Raw genomic sequence first — 18,890 nt, forward strand, 5'->3', positions numbered from 1 at the left:
GTAGATAAGCTAAAATCAACTAGTTTATATATTGAATGGCAGTGCAATCTGAGTATTACTGCAGTTTATCTGGTGATTTTTAAATGTAGGAAAAATATGGCAGAGAACAAATAAGTGCTTCCCTGTGATGCAGAGTTTCAATAATTTTTAGTCTTTGTTTCATTTTAATTAAGGAGAAAAGTAACATTTGACAGTACATTAAGTGAACATAAGGCAGACAGTGCAGGTTCTTTCACTATGGTTAAGATGATGAACAGAAACCAAACATGCCCCCTTCCTTTTTATAGTGGAATATTTAAAAGAAAAACTGTCCCAAAAATCATAAATCTATGCAAAGTGGATTAAAATATAGATTTGTATAGTTTAATTTAGTGATTTAGTACTTTCAGGCATTCATGTGTTCATGTTTTGCTAACAAGTACACAGTTTATTTTGTATTATAGTAATTTTTTATTTAAATCTGTAATATAGTGGACCAGGAATTAATTTTTGTCTCATATATGAATGCTGCATGAAATAAAAATACAGTATCAAATATTGTTTTATGTCCTTGTGTCATCGCTATCAGATATTCATGCAACAGTTAACATTACTATCTGACTTCAAAATGGGTATACATGATAATTAGTCGGTCTTAAAATGTATGTTTTACATTACTTTGGCCTGAAATGTCTTCCATAAGCTTTAAAAGGCTCCCCAGAGAGATATTTGTATTTTTTCCCACCTGAACTTTCTCCAAGGGTTCCCCTGAATATTTTAGATTTAAACATTTCATACATTCTTTTGGTAAGATCTTTCTCCTGTATCCTGGAGAAGGCATCTTCCCTTTAACTTCTATGATATATATAATATATATATATATATATTACACACACACACACACACACACACATATATATATATATATATATATATATATATATATATATATATATATATATATATATATATATTATATATATATATATATATATATATATATATATATATATATATATATATATATATATATATATATATATATATATATATATATATATATAATAAATATATATAATATAAAAAAAATATATATATAATATAATAAATAAATAATATATATATAATATATATATATATATATATATATATATATATATTATATATATATATATATATATATATATATAATAATATATATATAATATATATAACTATATTATATATATATATATATATATATATATAAATATATATATATATATAATATATATATATTAATATATATATATATATAAAATATATTATATAATAAATATATATATAAAAATTATTATATATATATAAATATATATATATATATATATATATATATATATATATATATATATATATATATATATATATATATGTAGTATATGTATTATATGTATTATATGTATTATATGTATTATATCTATTACATATATTACACACACACACACACACACACACACACACACACACACACACACACACACACACACACACACACACACACACACACACACACACACACACACACACACACACACACATTTATATTACTTACCTGAAATTTCATAAGCTCAAGCAGAATAAACAATGCAATTTTTAACTAAATTTTAGCCTAAGAAGCTCAAGAAGGTATATGTACTTTTTTAGATACTAAACTTTCTCATTAAAGCTCAGCAAAGAACCCCTCCTAATTTTCTTTGAGAAATGCACCCTGAAATTTTAAGATATATATGCAGTTTTTATAAAATTTTGGCCTGAGTTTTCCCCATTTGCTGTAGGTTCCAATACTGTTTTACAATTTTGTGGAGAAAAAAATTGAATAGAGATTATTTTTGTCAGAATTTCTGATGAATATGTGTATAGTTTTATCAGCTTTTCATATAACTAACTGCATTGCTATATACATTTTGTTTTTAACCCTTTCCCGATGGGTAGTATTCATATGCGCGACCACTCATGCCAAATACCAGCATCCCATGCCGTTTCTTCGTAATACTACGAAGATATGTTGTATTTTCAGTTTTCATTATTTTTTAGTCTCTACTTGCCAAACTTCCTGATAAATCGAGACTGAAGGGTATTTTTGTTGTTATATAGACTCCATAGATGATCATTATTCAATCTATAGTCTAAATAAAATAAGCAGTGTGCGGCATCATGGAGTTGAAATCGTCCGTTTGTTGCATTTTTTTTTTTTTTTTTTGCATAGTAAAAATGAGAAAGTGTTAAAAACGACTTAATCACACTTTCACTGGCAGAAAAATATTATTTTGCCGTGATTGCAACAAAAAATAACTCATGGCATCTCCATACATCCACCATGGCATGTACATACATGCCCCCGGCAGATAGTCCTGCCAAGCCATGGCATGTGCGTACATGCCACCCGTAAGGAATGGGTTAATGAAGGTAGATAAAGTGTAGAGTTAGTACCATTACATTCAGAAAAATAGTGGATAGGACTTGTCTGCTCAATTTCTTTTAATTCCCCTAAACTTTCTCTTAAAATTATATGAATTTTGGTACATGCCGATAAATATTTTGTTTCCCTCTTTTCTTTCTGGGCCTTACTCAAGATGTATTTTTTAAGTACTGAAGATGAGGCTGGACTCATTTCTGGAAAAATGGATCATGAACTGCCCATTCCACCGATTTAATTTTTTGCATATTTTTCTTGTAAATACATTTTTTTTTTTTTAACGGAACTGTATAATTTTGGAGAGCTATGGTAAGATTAGAATTTACATAAAGATGTTTCTGAATGAAAAATCATACCTTCAATGCACCCTAATTTTCTCTTCATTTTTTTTTTACTATGAACATAAAACTAATTGCCATATAAAAAAAATCTTGAACATTAAATTAAAATATAATAGGTAAGATTAAATGGGATAAAAATGTGAAACTACTCCTAACAGCCAAACATCAGTTTGTCCCCTTTAACAGAGTTGTACATGATCACAGTATGTGAGTAAGAGAAAACTACTTTGAAAACTACCTAACAACAGCATTGTGGAGAATCACTTAAAAAATACAAACACAAGATTTTATTTACAGAAAAGTTTAATCACAAATGGAGTACATATGAACTTATTTATATATGAACATTGTCATGTAACAAAACAATGCCTTGATTAGGATTTTTTCTTTATTTTTTCTTTTATTTGGATGATTAGCTGGAAACAAAATATCATCATCAAATATGTACTGCACATATATATATGTGTTAAAACACCAATCAAAGTGAATTACAACACATAAAGGTAAACTACAGAGACCTTTGACTTCTTCATAAAAAATTATATTTTGTTGGGAGAAAAAGTACTTTGAATGATAATAAAATGTAACTTCTAGAGCAAGTTAAAAAATTTCCATTTAAAACCAAGCCTTTAAGGCTACAATATCTCTACGGTAGAGACTTCTATATCTACCTGTTCAGTCACCAAAAAACATTTATTCCTGGAAAATGGAGCATCACCAGGATTAGTAGTAACAACTAAATACTATCTGAAGAAATAGCAAAGTATTTATTATGTGTGCAATATTTTATGGCTAGCAATACACTTACCTATATGAATGCTTACTACATTCCTTATTCCTGCATCAGTTATACAATTCAGGTACCAGTTTCTTCTAACAGTTTTCTCATGCGGCAACAACAAAGTTTCCCCCCTCCTCCTTATTACATAAAAATATTAAGTCCATTTACAGAAAATAATAAATATATGAATGAACAAATCCAGAGTTACATTTAGCTGTAATGGTTAATGGTAAATAAAAATGTGCTAGACATCATTTAGCAGTAATACTGTATTTAAAAAAATAATAAAAATAAAAATATCTCCACCTCACTTGGTATATAAGAGGCATTTTATGAAAATGAAAATTAGATAACATATCTGGAAAACAAACTTTCCTATCAGTTTCTTCTGCCTAAAAAATACTGAAACTTCGTATGCAAAAAATAACTTTCCAACTTTCCAAAATAAATAACATGGCAGTTCCTAAACTAACCATGACCTTATAGTCTGCAATTTGCCAAATAACCTTATAACATATGGCTCCACATACTGTATCTTATATGCATAATTTCCTGTTTATTGTTATTATACCTTGGCCTTATTTTATGTGATTTAAGTTAACACTTTATTACATTTTTGAGCAATGCAGATACAGAGAATCAGAGAAAGTTCACAGATTGACTTAATGCGATTCATGAAATGAATCACTGATTGCACCAAATATATCAAGTCTGCTATTCCACTAACAATACCTCTCATGGTGATAATTTACTGCAAGGTGACAATTACTTTTACTGAAGTGGTAGTGATAATGATCAGGGTATGTGGCAATCCAAGTAAAAGGTCAATATGATTTTGGCCTCAGTGTGTGTCTTAGATATTGGGATATAATATATAAAAAGATGATAAATACAATGTAAAAAATTATGTAAATATGGTGTCCATCATTTGGAGGTTTTCATCTCAACCAGGAGTTTACAGATTAGCACACACTTTAATATTATTGTAAGCTTTTTCTGGACATACCTATTTTCTATGGGTCACAATGAAATAAAGGTATTTGTTTAAGGATAGGATTTTGACTAGATAAAAAATGGTAAAGAGATTAAGTCAATATTTGGCATTTAGCAGTAAATTATCTGTGCAAATGAGCTCTATTAATCCTTTGAGAAACTATGAAAATATAATGCTGCATAGGAAAATATAATGTTGAAACTTAAAACATTAATATCTATAACCGAATTATTTGAGCAGTGATGCAAGAAATCAAAGTTATATCCTGACATTTAAGCAACAGAAATAATACAATTTTCAAAACTGTAAAACAAAAAAACAAAAACATAAATAATGTGTAAATTTCACATGTACAAAACCTAAATATCCTGCTTCATTATGACACACTAACTTGACATAGACAGTAATTCAACAACTGAAATGTATTTGCTGAGCACATTTAGATAGCAATGTCTCTCTCCAGTATCATTAGTAGTATAAATAGAATATATCTGTAGCTTTGATGATATCTACATTCTGTCACAAATTTCTAAAGAATGGCTGAGAAATAAATCCTTACAAGTCTGAAATAAAATATAACCAAATATATTCAAAAGTTTCCTTCTCTACTTATGTTTACCAAATCAGAGATAAAAGAATAGTGTGAATTATTCCTGCACAAACACTATCCATACCTCAATAATCTTACCACCTGATACAAATCACACTGCAAATTGTAATTAAAGCTTTTGCTTCAGAGTTAGTAAATAATACAAAAATAATCTGTAAGAAAACCCTAATGCCAATAACTTTACTCTTTACATCATGATAGTGTATCAAGAACATTAAAAACATAAAACATGATATCAAGCATTTCTTGAGGAACAAACACTTTACCCAACAGTCACAGTGTCAATGACACATGTGAACTGCATCCAAATTACATGTGTAAGAGACATTTTTGCAAATAAACATATAACTTTTTAAATAGTTTGCAGTTAGCTTTAAACTGATGATACATTAAGTAGCTGAAAAAAGCCACATCTGATTTCAAGAAATCTAAGCATACATCATTGATGTGCATCTATCAAGACTTAAAAGGCTTCACAAAAAGAACCATCCAGTTCCGACATGCTCTGTGTTCAACATGTAGCAAATGAAGCTTCTTCTGCACTATAAGACACAAGTTCTCTATCACATATCTAAAACTCTTCTATAACTGACAACATGCAATAACATGACATCAGTGATCAATAAATCTACTTCTTCACTTTAATGGAATGGTCATACCTAATGACAGATGGCAAGTGAACACTGAAAAAAATCAGTACATGATTAGTCACTGTCTCCCTAATAAGCATTAGTGTCTGCTAGCCAAGAAAGATAAACTTTCCCCTTAGCAAAATTGGCATGGGTACAAGAATTCGATGTCATGATTATACAGCAAATCAACATTTCTTCTCTTCTTCTATAATGAAGATGAGATAATCACCACAACTATTTTGATTCCAGAATTGGATTACACTGATTCAGATGCACAGACAGCTCAAAATAACAGAGCTTAATGTACATCAACGAGAGGTACCGGTCCTGTACCTGGCAATATATGGCTGGATCTAGTTTCACATTTGTGCAGTTCTTAGTAGGTCAAAAGAGACAAGCATCAGGGACATAATAAGCCTTAGGCCTAAAGTCTCTGGACATGTAAATTTGAGCATACTTTCACCTTCAAAACATGCCAGCTCAAGTAATTAGCTTCTTGTGTTTTTGTGAAAAATATCTTGTCAAAAATCATATGAAAAATTCACTCTTCCATAAATCCTGACATTTATATTCAAAGAGTTCTTACTTTCAGATTCATACCATATCAATTTATGAAAACTTGTCTAAAAAAATTGTAGTATTGTAGGGGGTTGGTGCAATTAATTCTTGAATCTTGTGATACCTTGAGAATCTACACTCAATGTTGCACACAGAAATATAAAACAGGTGTTCTTATTTACTACTGTTTTATAAATTACTTAAGCACATCTCATTTCATGCTAAAAATAATTTTCAAGTATTCCATTTTAAAATCAAATACTTCCCACGAGATCAGGTTTGCAGATAAATCTTATACCCTTTAATATATATATCTGTATGGCATAGAAATCATTTATATAAACAAAGGCTATCAAACCACAAAGGTATAAAAAGTTTTCCAACTCATAATCAGAATCACATTTGAAATAATGAAATCAAGCAAAAACACTCCAAATACTGGACTGTCCAATCAATCAACTGATAACAACTGGGAAAAAAATAATGAAAAAATTGTAAACATTTCACTCTTACAGTTATTCAAACATTTTCACAGAAAATGTTAATAAAAAAAAGTACAATAGCGAGGATTTTCATATCTAAAACAGGGCAGTTTACAACTTCTTATCTATCTAAAGGAACAACGTTACAGCAAAATTGTCAAGAAAAGATACGTACTAACTTGACCGGTACCTATCACTCTGAATCTGGAAATTACTGATATGAGCATATTCCAGCAGATGCTACAAGTCTAAATCATTATCCAAAATCTACATTATACTTTCATATTAATTATACTGTTTATGCTACTTTGTCTGTGCTACATCTGGCATAATATTTTATGCATCACTCAAGATAATTTGTATCTCTTAAACAAAAGTATTTGCAAATGACATTTTCTACAGCAGACAAAACCAGCATTTGAATATGGTATGAAGCTAAAAGGGAAACTCAAAAGCTTTCAGTATTACTTGAGAACAATATTAAGTCAGGGAAAAGATTCAAAACTAATCCTCCATTCATCTAAAATACAGGGTGGACCAGTTTTGTGAACACCATTCAATACCTGCTCACTTCCAATTCAAACTATATAATCATCTGCAACAACATTTGTGCAATTCTGCCAAAATGTCATTTCCAAACAAGGTATATTATGACTACTCAGTTCCATACAGATCCACACTATAATGCATAGTATCTGCATCACTCAGGAGTCTGCTATGCTATCACAGTCTGTTTGTGAATTCTCTATACCATTAACCATCACCTTTGGCTTGGCCACAAAACGTCGGCGGGCTTGTGACAATAATTCGGTTTTGCGCTGAGCCAGCATTTGCTCTCGCTCTTGGGGTGATTTGCTAAATCGTCCACCAGCTCCAGAGATTCCAACACCTATGCCACTTCTGTGGGCAAAAATTAATCTATTAGGATGTGAAAAGCATGATCATTTTATATAAACATATGGAAAGACTCCAAATCATAATGCTGACAATGACAGAAGCCCAGTTACATCATATTGTTTTCAGTCAGTAACAAACCTTACCCTTCAGACTCTGTGTCACTTGGATCCTCTGTGGTGGCTGCATCTAACTCAAAGGGCACCGGCAGGCTCAGGGGCCGTGAGGGAGTAGGAGATGCATCTACAAAATCTTCCTCCTCCTCCTTTGTCTCTTCCGGCTCACTCAATAGCTGGTGGCTCTTTTCATCCTCTTTCTGTACTTCAAACACTGGGCTGAAAGAGTATTCAAAACATTATAGTACTTTCACTGGTAAGTTTTGTAAACCTGTTACAAAACAATTTTAGCTGGTAAGGCAATTAATTCACAATTCAGACTTAGATCTGAGCTGTCAATCATTCAAAATCAAACCTTCCCTCATAATGCACGCCCTCGGGAATGCTAGCGATTCTAGTCATTTAACCCAATCGCCACGTTTGGCAAGAATACATGCCATGCCCACTGTAACACAGGTTTATTTATTGTATTCACACATAGATGGCTCTACAAGTGCTTAATCATCAAGGGGTCACTCATTAGTCCTACCTTTCTCACCTGTTTACCCTTTTCCTTGACTTTTAGAAAGGATCTTTTGCATTATTTCATTGTCTTAAGTGTTAACAAGATTTTAATAATACTTTAATAATCATAACATCAATAACAATAATAACGGTATTGATATCAATTATATTAAAAGGAAAAACGCATTTTCCCGCCAATTCAAGGAATGGGGAAATCAAGATCAGTCAGTAGGGCCTACTGATAGACTCCTTGGAGGCTGAGCACATGTGGAGCCATCTGTATGTAACAAAATTCACAAAAACCTACAAGGGACAGAACATAAATCCGGGGTGATTGGGTTAAGATAAACCCTTTGCCTCCGGATAAATGTGTAATGGTCATGCAACTAACTTGTACCCCAAATCACCGAAGTTCTTGAGAGAGTTCATTAGGAAAAGTCTGGTGTTGATAAGTCTAAGATCTGACAGAGTATTAACAATCTCAATGTTTCAGTAAAAGAATAAGAATTAGAAGAAGAAGAAGAGAAAAGAAAAGTAAAGAAAAGAAAAGAAAAAATCATTCTAAAATTTGTTTTTACTGATCATATATTTGCATAATAATATTCAACATATTCCTATGAAGATCACATACTACAGATCTGGCAAGTGTGGGCAACAAAGAGTTCACCTCTAGCTCCCCTAATAACTTGGGTAGTGAGCTTAGGTCAGGCTAAAAGGGTAATAACCCCTGATCTCAGTCAGATTTTTCAGTCAGGTAAGGCTCATGATACCACAGCTTTTTTCATAACTTAGCGTACCTGGGACCATCATGTGACGTGAACATCGGAGGAGGGTTGACTAAACGCTGCTCCAGGATGTTGTCAATTGTCACCTCTAGGCTGTGGGTATGTTGAAGATCTTCCAATATATCTGAATATGAGACATCTGGGAACATCTGTTGAACCTGCAAAAATCATCATAAAGGTCATCAACCCATTAAATATATTACAAAGTGATATATGCATAACTATAAAATATCCTTTATCATATAGAATAATTTGTAGATACAATACAATGATCTAAGCATTTGGATCTGGGTGCCTCGCAGCTCACATATGGACCAAAATCTGGGGATTAGGCTTACTTGAGAGGCAACTCTGCCATATATGTATGGCTTGTAAGCCCAGCCCAAATGAATTCATGTGAAGTATCGCAACTCCTTGTTTCCCCTTTGCAAGGTTATCTCTTTTTCCCACCAAACTTAATCTCTGCCAATTTTTTTCATAATGGCATATTCCTGTCACATCATCCGAATCCAATGGGTTTGATTACAAGTACATTGTCATCTTACGCTATGCTCTTAAAGTATTTTATTTCTGTTAAAAACTGTTTCTTCAACTTTTCCTTCACTACAGAATACAAATTATGAAAGAAAACAATTCTTTCCAGAACCAACTGGTCATCTCAATCATTACAAACGTCTTCAGAAAAAGGATCCATCCCAGGTCATGATTATTACCTTTAAAAATAAAGGGTTTCATCTGTATGCCTTATCTTACCTGTCTAGCAAGATTGTCAAGCTGAGATGTAGACGCAGGCTGAGAGTTGGGCTGGTGATGACGTGGTAATTGTGTGTGGCTCTGCTCTACACTGAAGCTAGGTAGCCAGGACACATACCGCCAGCCTGGAGTACCTGGAGAGCCCTCAGGGGCAGCAGGAGAAGGGAATGCACCTCCAGCACCATGAGGAACCTCTCCTACACCACTGTCATCCCGAAGGTCGTTCTCCTCTCCAACAGGTAAAAGCCCATTGAGAAGTGTTCCAGACAAAGAAGCAACTTCATTCTTTGGAAAGTAGAAAGCAAGAAGACCTTAAGTAATATAAAAACAAGCACAAGTACATTTACTACCAAATCCATAATCAAACTAGGTAGCTTACTCTATTGTGATCAAGTATTTACAAGACCAAGTAAATTTATTACCAAATATATCAACATAATATCTAGCTTACTTTAAAGTTATCAAGAATTTAAAACAGTATTGGATGTAACTATATCAGCTGACCTGTTCTGGTTTGTGCAATTTGTGTCTGCATGTTGGACATGAAAGATCTTGATGCAGCCATGCCAGCAGGCAAGAGGCATGGAAAAGGTGTGTGCAAGGTAGTCTCCTGCCTGTTTCTAGATGCTCCCAGCAAATGGCACATGTGCTCTCCTCCGACAGAATGTCCATGCCAGAAATTTCCGGGTACCTGTTGAGTTTACAGTGTAGTCTAGTTAACACATACCTCATTTGCATAATGGAAAATACTTGAAAAAAAATCAAGTTGGTAACAATAAATAAACTGATAAGCAAATCCATTCTGTACTTCTTCATCTGCATGTGTGTTTGATGGACATGTACTGGGAATAGCAATCATCATAAAAGTGACTGGGCAAAATTAGTTATCATCATCAAGATTATTCCACATGGTAACTGAAATTCTATAAGTTATCAAAATATCTCTTACAAAATGGGTTAGAGACACTTTTCCTATACCACCTTCTAATAAAAAAAAAAAAATATTTCACTGAACAAATAATCACCAAAATAATAGTAATAATAAAAAAAGGAGAAATAGGCAGTATTCAATATTTTGAGTAATAAATACACCTTTCACTATAGGAAAATCATAAGAAACCCTCATAAAAAAATATCTAACCTAATTACAATAGACTACTTCAAATATTACAAGTGAGCTAAGGTATCCTTAGCACTTAAAACACTTGTAGATAATTATCTGTCTCATGAACACAATCTCACAAAAATTCACAAAACACACACAGAACAAAGACACACACAGAACAAAGACACACACACACACACACACACACACACACACACACACACACACACACACACACACACACACACACACACACACACACACACACACACACGCACGCACGCACGCACACACACACACACACACACACACACACACACACACACACACACACACACACACACACACACACAGAGTATTATATGTTGAAATATTTACAAGTGAATTGAAAAAGTATTACTGTAGGAGTTAGTGTACACCAGTATTTAGACATGCTGCTAAATGCAACGAGATCTGGAAGATCAGGATACAAACATCAATACAAAGTGGAAGTTCAAGATTTTTTTGGGGGGAGGGGTAAGGGATGGCATGACATACATGCTATATTTACTGTGATTTTCGTTTATCAAAAAGATGATTCCACAAGTTCGTAAGTGACCAAGGAGTCAATTACTAGCCTTATCTTTCTGACCTGTCTATCCCTTTCCTTGATTTTAGGCAAGATTCCTTCGTATTTTGTAATTGCTATTATTATTTATAGTCATAATGTCAAAAATAATAATAACAGTGAGAATATCAATAGTATTAGCTAAGTATTTTAGCTAACAACTGAAGGAGTGGGAAAATCAGGAGAGGTGACAAACTAATTGACTCCTTGGTGACTGCGCAACAAAATTTGTAGCTAAGTGCAATTAAAACCACAGTGGGCAGGACATATACCCACATGCAAAGGGTTACAAAAGAGCCAGAGAGGTCTTTGATTTATCTTGTTTTGATTTGAACTCCTATGTTAAGTTGACCCACAGAGCATATGTACAATGTTTTCATATTAATGGCATGAGGATGAATATTTTTCGTATTCTTTATGCATGCATTTCAACTGAGATCTTGATGATAGTTGAATGCAGTACAGCTGAATGTAAAAAAGAAATGTATATATATTCTTCTAATAATCCAACCTTACACTCAAAAGTCACAGTCCATAATATAGTCTCTAGTGCCAAGTGGATGAGCTATATGAACTCCCCTACTCCCTGGACTCACAGTATAATATTCATAAGAATAACTTCTTCCAGTTATGCATGGGAATCTTTAAATCTAACATATAATCTATTTATCTTTCAAGTAATGGTGTGTGTATATAATATTCCTTACATTGACTATTTTTGTTTTTACAAACTCAAAAAGGAACTTCAAACACAACACAGTCATGGCTTTTGCAAATGTCCTATTATTCTAACATTCACAGTCATAACATACTTTAGTTCAATTCAACTTATCTACTTACCAATCATATCAATACAACACTGCAACCTACAAGATACTTTTTTTTTTCCATAGAAAGGTCCCTCAGTCACAAAAGGCAGCAGAACCTTATATGCAACAGGTACACATCTCAGAGAAGTTAATCTTGAGAAAATTACTCACATGTTCATGAGTTGGAGCACCCTAAGGTAGTTCCTGTGTGACTTGACTTTGTGCTGCAGCTGGTAGAAGAGGAGTCGCAACTGCATACATATCACAAGAGAAGCCATTGTCAGGAACATATTCCCCCATACCAACATGTGGATATGATGCACCATGTCGATCACCAGCTCGCTTAGTTCGAAAACCAGCTCCGTCATGTACACATACCTCCCTAGGGGTCGTATATTGGGAGTAATTACCACACCTCGAAATGTTAATTGGTCAGATGATGTTAGTTCTTCACTGTACAATAAATTTGCAGAAAAAAAAAAATAATAATAATAAAAATAATACTTAAAATTAATGAAATAAAAAAGCAACATCACAAATATTATTTAAAAATCTATATTAGATTTTTATTTACATAATACCATACAGCAATTATGTAAGAATCAAGTAATTCATTGCAGCTTTATCAACAAAAATAATAATATAATAGAACACTGGCTAGAATGTTATCCCAGTTATTACACCAGGAATACCATATCACTAAAAATACACAAAAAAGAAAAATGCAAAGAGGGTAATGAACCAAACCTATATAAAATAATCCCTCTACAGATATATTACATATTCATATATACATAAACCTACCAAAGTGTCTTTAAAATAAAAATTTAAAAAATAAAAATATTCCAGATGTCTCTGAACCTTTACAAAGCTTGCAAGTCACAATGTTATTTATTGTTTCACTATAAAAGTATACAACAGGAAATGACTGGCAAACACACATACTACCTACATCACAATTTACACAAGAATTCCTACCTTACTGTGCTTCCACACTTAATTCATGGTGACGGGAAACAGAGCACAACATGGAATAACATAACTGAACTTAATACTTTTCTCGGAGAAATCAATGAGTGACAAAAAGAAGAAAAGAAACGAATGAAGTATGTAAATAATAAATAATCGTAATACAATAATGATATTAATGATGATGATGATGATGAAAACTAACATATATAAAATCACAATAATATCAATACAGATATTAGCATTGCTAATATCATTAACTCATCACCAAATAGAAAATAAATAAGTGCTATTGCAAGAACCTCAAAGTATAAAATATGGGAGCACAAAGCACATTCATTAATGGTCTTCTATTCAAAGCATCAGATAACACATGCTTCATTCATGCATTCTAAGATGAACTAAAACATATAAGGCAAATTAAATCTTCATCAAAGTTGCACCAAGAATTCTTTTGTCTGTTAAGCTAAGCTAAGCTAAGCTAAGCTAAGCTAAGCTAAGCTAAGCTAAGCTAAGCTGAAAAAAAAAAAAAAAAAAAAAAAAAAAAAAAAAAAAAAAAAAAAAAAAAAATATATATATATATATATATATATATATATATATATATATATATATATATATATATATATATATATAATAATAATAATACAATAATAATAAAAAATAAAAAAAATTGCAAGAGAAAAAAGATTCACACATTTTTCTTGTAACTATATCACAGATTCTGGTGAAAATTTCTTAATCAAAGTGTGGTTAACTTGGGTCTATGAAATTAGGATATAGCTTACCATGCGTGTATTATATATTACTATTCCATACAAGAAATTCTCCAAACACTTCCACATGAAGCTGAAGTATATTTCAAAATTGTTGATTCACTACCCAACAACCTTGCTTTGTGTGCAGTGTTTTACTGCTACTTTTATCAAGGAGAGTGTTTCTGTCATTCAAGTATTTTATCTTTCAGTGACTGAATCTTAGAGTTGCTTCAAAGAAATAAATCAAAATTAACTGTAATAATTCTAAATAAGGACACAATTAGGCATACATTAAAGCTCCATATTATAACATAACTGTAATGTAATTTATATGTTCCTGTATGAGGTTTGTTTACAATTGGAAATGAAAATGTATGAAACCAAAAAGCAGAATCCTATTAGAACAGCACCTTCCTCTCATTTTTTTATGTTGATTTTTGTATAGTACTGCTTGTTCACGCATATGAATTTTTTGTTAGGGTTAGGTTAGGTTTCTTAAAGATTACAGAAAAAAAGAGCAACATATCTATATCTGATTACTCAGTTTGCCTTAACAATTTTTCTAATACCATAAGCTGAATGGGATATGGAATATATGGCACAAAAACAGAATAACTACTGTGCAGACTTTTAAATTATCCTTTCTTTCCCCATTTCTTTTTTTTCTTGTATTAATATGAAGCACCTTAAACAGGAAATAAGTACATGAAGGATCTGGCAATGAATCTTCCATTACTTCTAACCAATAATTTGATCAAAATTTCAAAATTCAAAACAGTTTGGAAAAGTAAAAGGTTTTTAAAAATGCCCCCCATAAGCATTAATTCTAACATCTTAAAATCTTATATATGCATTCATTTGTTACTATCACACATTGTTACATATAGTCCTCTATTAGTATATACATATAACTATACAGTAATAATGTCATTTTGCAGCAAAAAGCATACTAAAGCCACAGCATTTATAAATGTAAGAAACACCAAACGCTCACCTCTCTTCTCCCAAAGTCCCTCGTGAGTGATGTCCCACAAATAGATGCTGTACCGGGTTATCACATACAGGGTTCTCACTATCAAGAGTATACACTGCATGGGAACACAAGGTATATATCATGAAGGTATTCATACAGTATATATACACATATGTGTATGTATGTGTTGTGTGTGAAATGGGTCTTACAGTATGTATGTATGTATGTATGTATGTATGTATGCACACACACACACACACACACACACACACACACACACACACACACACACACACACACACACACACACACACACACACACACACACACACACACACACACACATGTGTATGTATGTATGTATGTATGTATGTATGTATGTATGTATGTATGTATGTATGTATGTATGTATGTATGTATGTATGTATGTATGTATGTATGCATGTATGTATGCATGTATGTATGTATGTATGTATGTATGTATGTATGTATTGTGTGTGTGTGTGTGTGTGTGTGTGTGTGTGTGTGTGTGTGTGTGTGTGTGTGTGTGTGTGCGTGTGTGTGTGCGCGTGTGTGTGTGCGCGTGTGTGTGTGCGCGTGTGTGTGCGTGTGTGTGTGTGTGTGCGTGTGCGTGTGCGTGTGCGTGTGCGTGTGTGTGTGCAAGTGTGTGTAATGTATGTACATACATGTGTATATATATATATATATATATATGACTGAACTTCACTGGCTTAAATATTATAATATAGATACTAAGAACATCAGCACATATGAGGTAAGATATGCATGACCTTTACACCAAATAAAATAACAAAGGACCTCTGACTTACCTCCGCCACCATGAAAGCAAATGTATTTATGCCCGAATGACATCCCACAACAACGCAGATCAACAGGCAGAAAGTTGCCAGAGTAAGAATAATGCCCAGGAGCCCCAAGAGACGAACGTGCGTCCTGCGCGGAGTTGTGGCCGAGAAGGATAACTGGAATAAAAATAAAAGATGTTAGTTAATCAATTCTCTTGCAATGTTCACACTTCATGGATACTGCAATAGGCAAATCAAGCACCTGGATATCATCATTCTTATATTTATTTCATCTAGTGTATATGTTTTTGTTTGTGCTAAATATTTTTCATAAAATAAACTTACCTCAATCATGCAGGGAATGAAGTATGTGAGCATGATGTCTAGTTTTCCTTAATTGCAAGTCTACTATATCACACACTTATTGCTGATTCCAGTTTTATATCAACTTTAGCATATAAAGAAGCTATAACATACATGTATAAAGGCAGACCATAATCATAAAAAGTTTTACTGGTATGAAGGATGCTCCTGATTTATATATTAGCTCTTAAGGTCAATCTCTTATCAAGATTTATACTGGATAACCCAAGAATATTTCAATATAAGAAACACGTATCAGCCATGAAAATTCACTCCACTTACTATTAACCTAAATATAATCAGTTTAAATATATGATATAATAAGTCTCCAGGTAGACACACCACACCCTTTTCCTGCTCCTTCCAAGGGTACACTGTCTGCCTCAGCACCTATGAGCTATTCTCAAAATCAATACTACTCAATATTGCATGCCCACTCTCAAAGTAGCATTCCTTTCCATGGTTTCTAAATTGCAGATAGGATGTTGGATGATATAACCACTTTTTTTATGGATACTTTACACATTTCAATTAAAAAAAAAAAAAAAAATTACTATGAGAGAAAATTAAATGACACTTTTAACTGAAGATTTGTATCTCTCCTAATGTTCAATCCATTTACATAGGCCATAGGTTTCCTTAGTATCACAGGGTATGCATTTATCATGATTATCATTAAACAATAAAAATAGTAAGTCTTATAAATAAAATGTTCAGGGGATATTTCCTTTCCTAAACAAACACCCTTATAGTGTTAATTGTATAACTGTTTAAAGAAATCTTCTTGGGTTTTTAGTTTTAACATGAATGAGGTTTATCATCCTATCATCTGTGAATTAGGGAAACTGGTAAGTGTGATTATATAAAAGTGTAGAGTCCATCCAAAACTTTAACAGTGTACATATGCCAAGTATAAAAACAGACAAAATAAAAGCATATATCAAGTCAGCATAGGTTTCCTCTAACCATAACAGTACCAGTTTACTATTATTTACTTACACAGTCATTATGTCAAAACAAAATCTTTCTACTTGGCATTATTCTTCTATTCATACTTACAAAGTACACACTTACATAGACATTCTTTGCAGCTAAAACTACCAGTATTCTTAACCATATCAACAAATACATAGCATGCTTCTAACCCACATACTCTCCACTGCACAAATGTACAAAACACTAAAAGAAAACTTTAAAAGGATGGAGGAAAGAGAAAGCGCAACTTACATATTCAAAACGGTCTTTGCAGAGTTGTGCAAGGAGATGCAGGAAACCCAGGACGCTGAACCAGGAGCACCAAAGCACCACTTCATCCATGGCCTGCACATTCATGACGCCAAAGACAAAGATGAATTTGTAGAACACGAAATTCCAGAACTTGTCTTTGATGTGCTGTTGCTCAGACACCCTGAGCTCCCCAAAGACAAGGCGCTGGATTAGGGTGCCCAGTAGGATGAGTATGCAGTAGGCCATGTTGATCAAGGTCTGCAAAGTAGAAACAACCACCATTAATACCTATACCATAATCAAACACATGCTAGTTCTACTTATTCTACCAAGAGGATAAAATGGATGCACTTCACACTCACTGCTAATGAATATATCAATCAGCATTTTACGAAACCACATGAATAATGATTTCTTAAATAACCCAATATCACTTCTCATGAGAAAAACCCGAACACCAATATACCACTGGCATGTATCAACCACATGCTGATTGGTTTCAATTGCCCTGGCATTCTCTTATCTTAATGTGGGTGAATTAGAGTCTGGAGTGTGCATGAGTGTGTGTATGTGTTTGCTGTTTATGCCTTGCCTCAGGAGAATATCAGTGTGCAATGGTATACGCATGTGTGAAAACGTGTGTGAAAACATGTGTGTACAAGTATGTGTGTATGTATATATGTATGTATATGTGTATGTATATGTGTGTGTGTATGTGTGTGTGTGTGTGTGTGTGTGTGTGTGTGTGTGTGTGTGTGTGTGTGTGTGTGTGTGTGTGTGTGTGTGTGTGTGTGTGTGTGTGTGTGTGTGTGTGTGTGTGCATATATATATATATATATATATATATATTTATATATATATATATATTTATATATATATATATATATTTATATATATATATATATATTTATATATATATATTATATATATATATATATATATATATATATATATATATATATATATATATATATTTTATATATATATATATATGTGTGTGTGTGTGTGTGTGTGTATGTGTATGTGTATGTGTAAGTGTATGTGTAAGTGTATGTGTATGTGTGTGTGTGTGTGTGTGTGTGTGTGTGTGTGTGTGTGTGTGTTGTGTGTGTTGTATGTGTGTTGTATGTGTGTTGTGTGTGTGTATGTGTGTGTGTGTGAGTGTGTGTGTGTGTGAGTGTGTGTGTAAATGTGTGAGTGTGTGTGTAAATGTGTGAGTGTGTGTGTAAGTGTGTGAGTGTGAGCGTGTGTGTGTAAGTGCGTGAGTGTGTGTGTGTAAGTGTGTGAGTGTGTCTGTGTGTAAGTGTGTGAGTGTCTGTGTGTAAGTGGGTGAGTGTGTGTGTGTGTGTGTAAGTGGGTGAGTGTGTGTGTAAGTGTGCGAGTGTGTGT

At 32.8% G+C, this 18,890-nt stretch overlaps 2 protein-coding genes across 2 annotated transcripts in view; one reads left to right on the forward strand and one right to left on the reverse strand.

The window, feature by feature from the left end:
* Positions 1 to 535, forward strand: part of LOC119573267 (cytosolic purine 5'-nucleotidase-like) — a gene marked incomplete in the record, with an annotated part of 18,292 nt that extends 17,757 nt beyond the window's left edge. Inside the window, 1 exon segment of the mRNA XM_037920419.1 lies at positions 11 to 535.
* A 2,512-nt stretch (positions 536 to 3,047) lies between these two features.
* LOC119573268 (E3 ubiquitin-protein ligase AMFR-like) overlaps positions 3,048 to 18,890 on the reverse strand; it is a 17,783-nt gene continuing 1,940 nt past the window's right edge. Inside the window, exons 2-10 of the mRNA XM_037920420.1 lie at positions 17,502 to 17,759; positions 15,936 to 16,088; positions 15,127 to 15,220; positions 12,577 to 12,787; positions 10,389 to 10,575; positions 9,885 to 10,169; positions 9,144 to 9,289; positions 7,873 to 8,061; positions 3,048 to 7,732 (exon numbers count right to left, since the gene is read on the reverse strand). Coding sequence (XP_037776348.1) covers positions 7,537 to 7,732; positions 7,873 to 8,061; positions 9,144 to 9,289; positions 9,885 to 10,169; positions 10,389 to 10,575; positions 12,577 to 12,787; positions 15,127 to 15,220; positions 15,936 to 16,088; positions 17,502 to 17,759 — 1,719 coding nt within the window. The 3' untranslated portion in view covers positions 3,048 to 7,536. The remainder of the gene's footprint in view (positions 7,733 to 7,872; positions 8,062 to 9,143; positions 9,290 to 9,884; positions 10,170 to 10,388; positions 10,576 to 12,576; positions 12,788 to 15,126; positions 15,221 to 15,935; positions 16,089 to 17,501; positions 17,760 to 18,890) is intronic.

This window comes from Penaeus monodon, chromosome 5 (assembly GCF_015228065.2).
Source record: "Penaeus monodon isolate SGIC_2016 chromosome 5, NSTDA_Pmon_1, whole genome shotgun sequence".
Taxonomy (NCBI): domain Eukaryota; kingdom Metazoa; phylum Arthropoda; class Malacostraca; order Decapoda; family Penaeidae; genus Penaeus; species Penaeus monodon.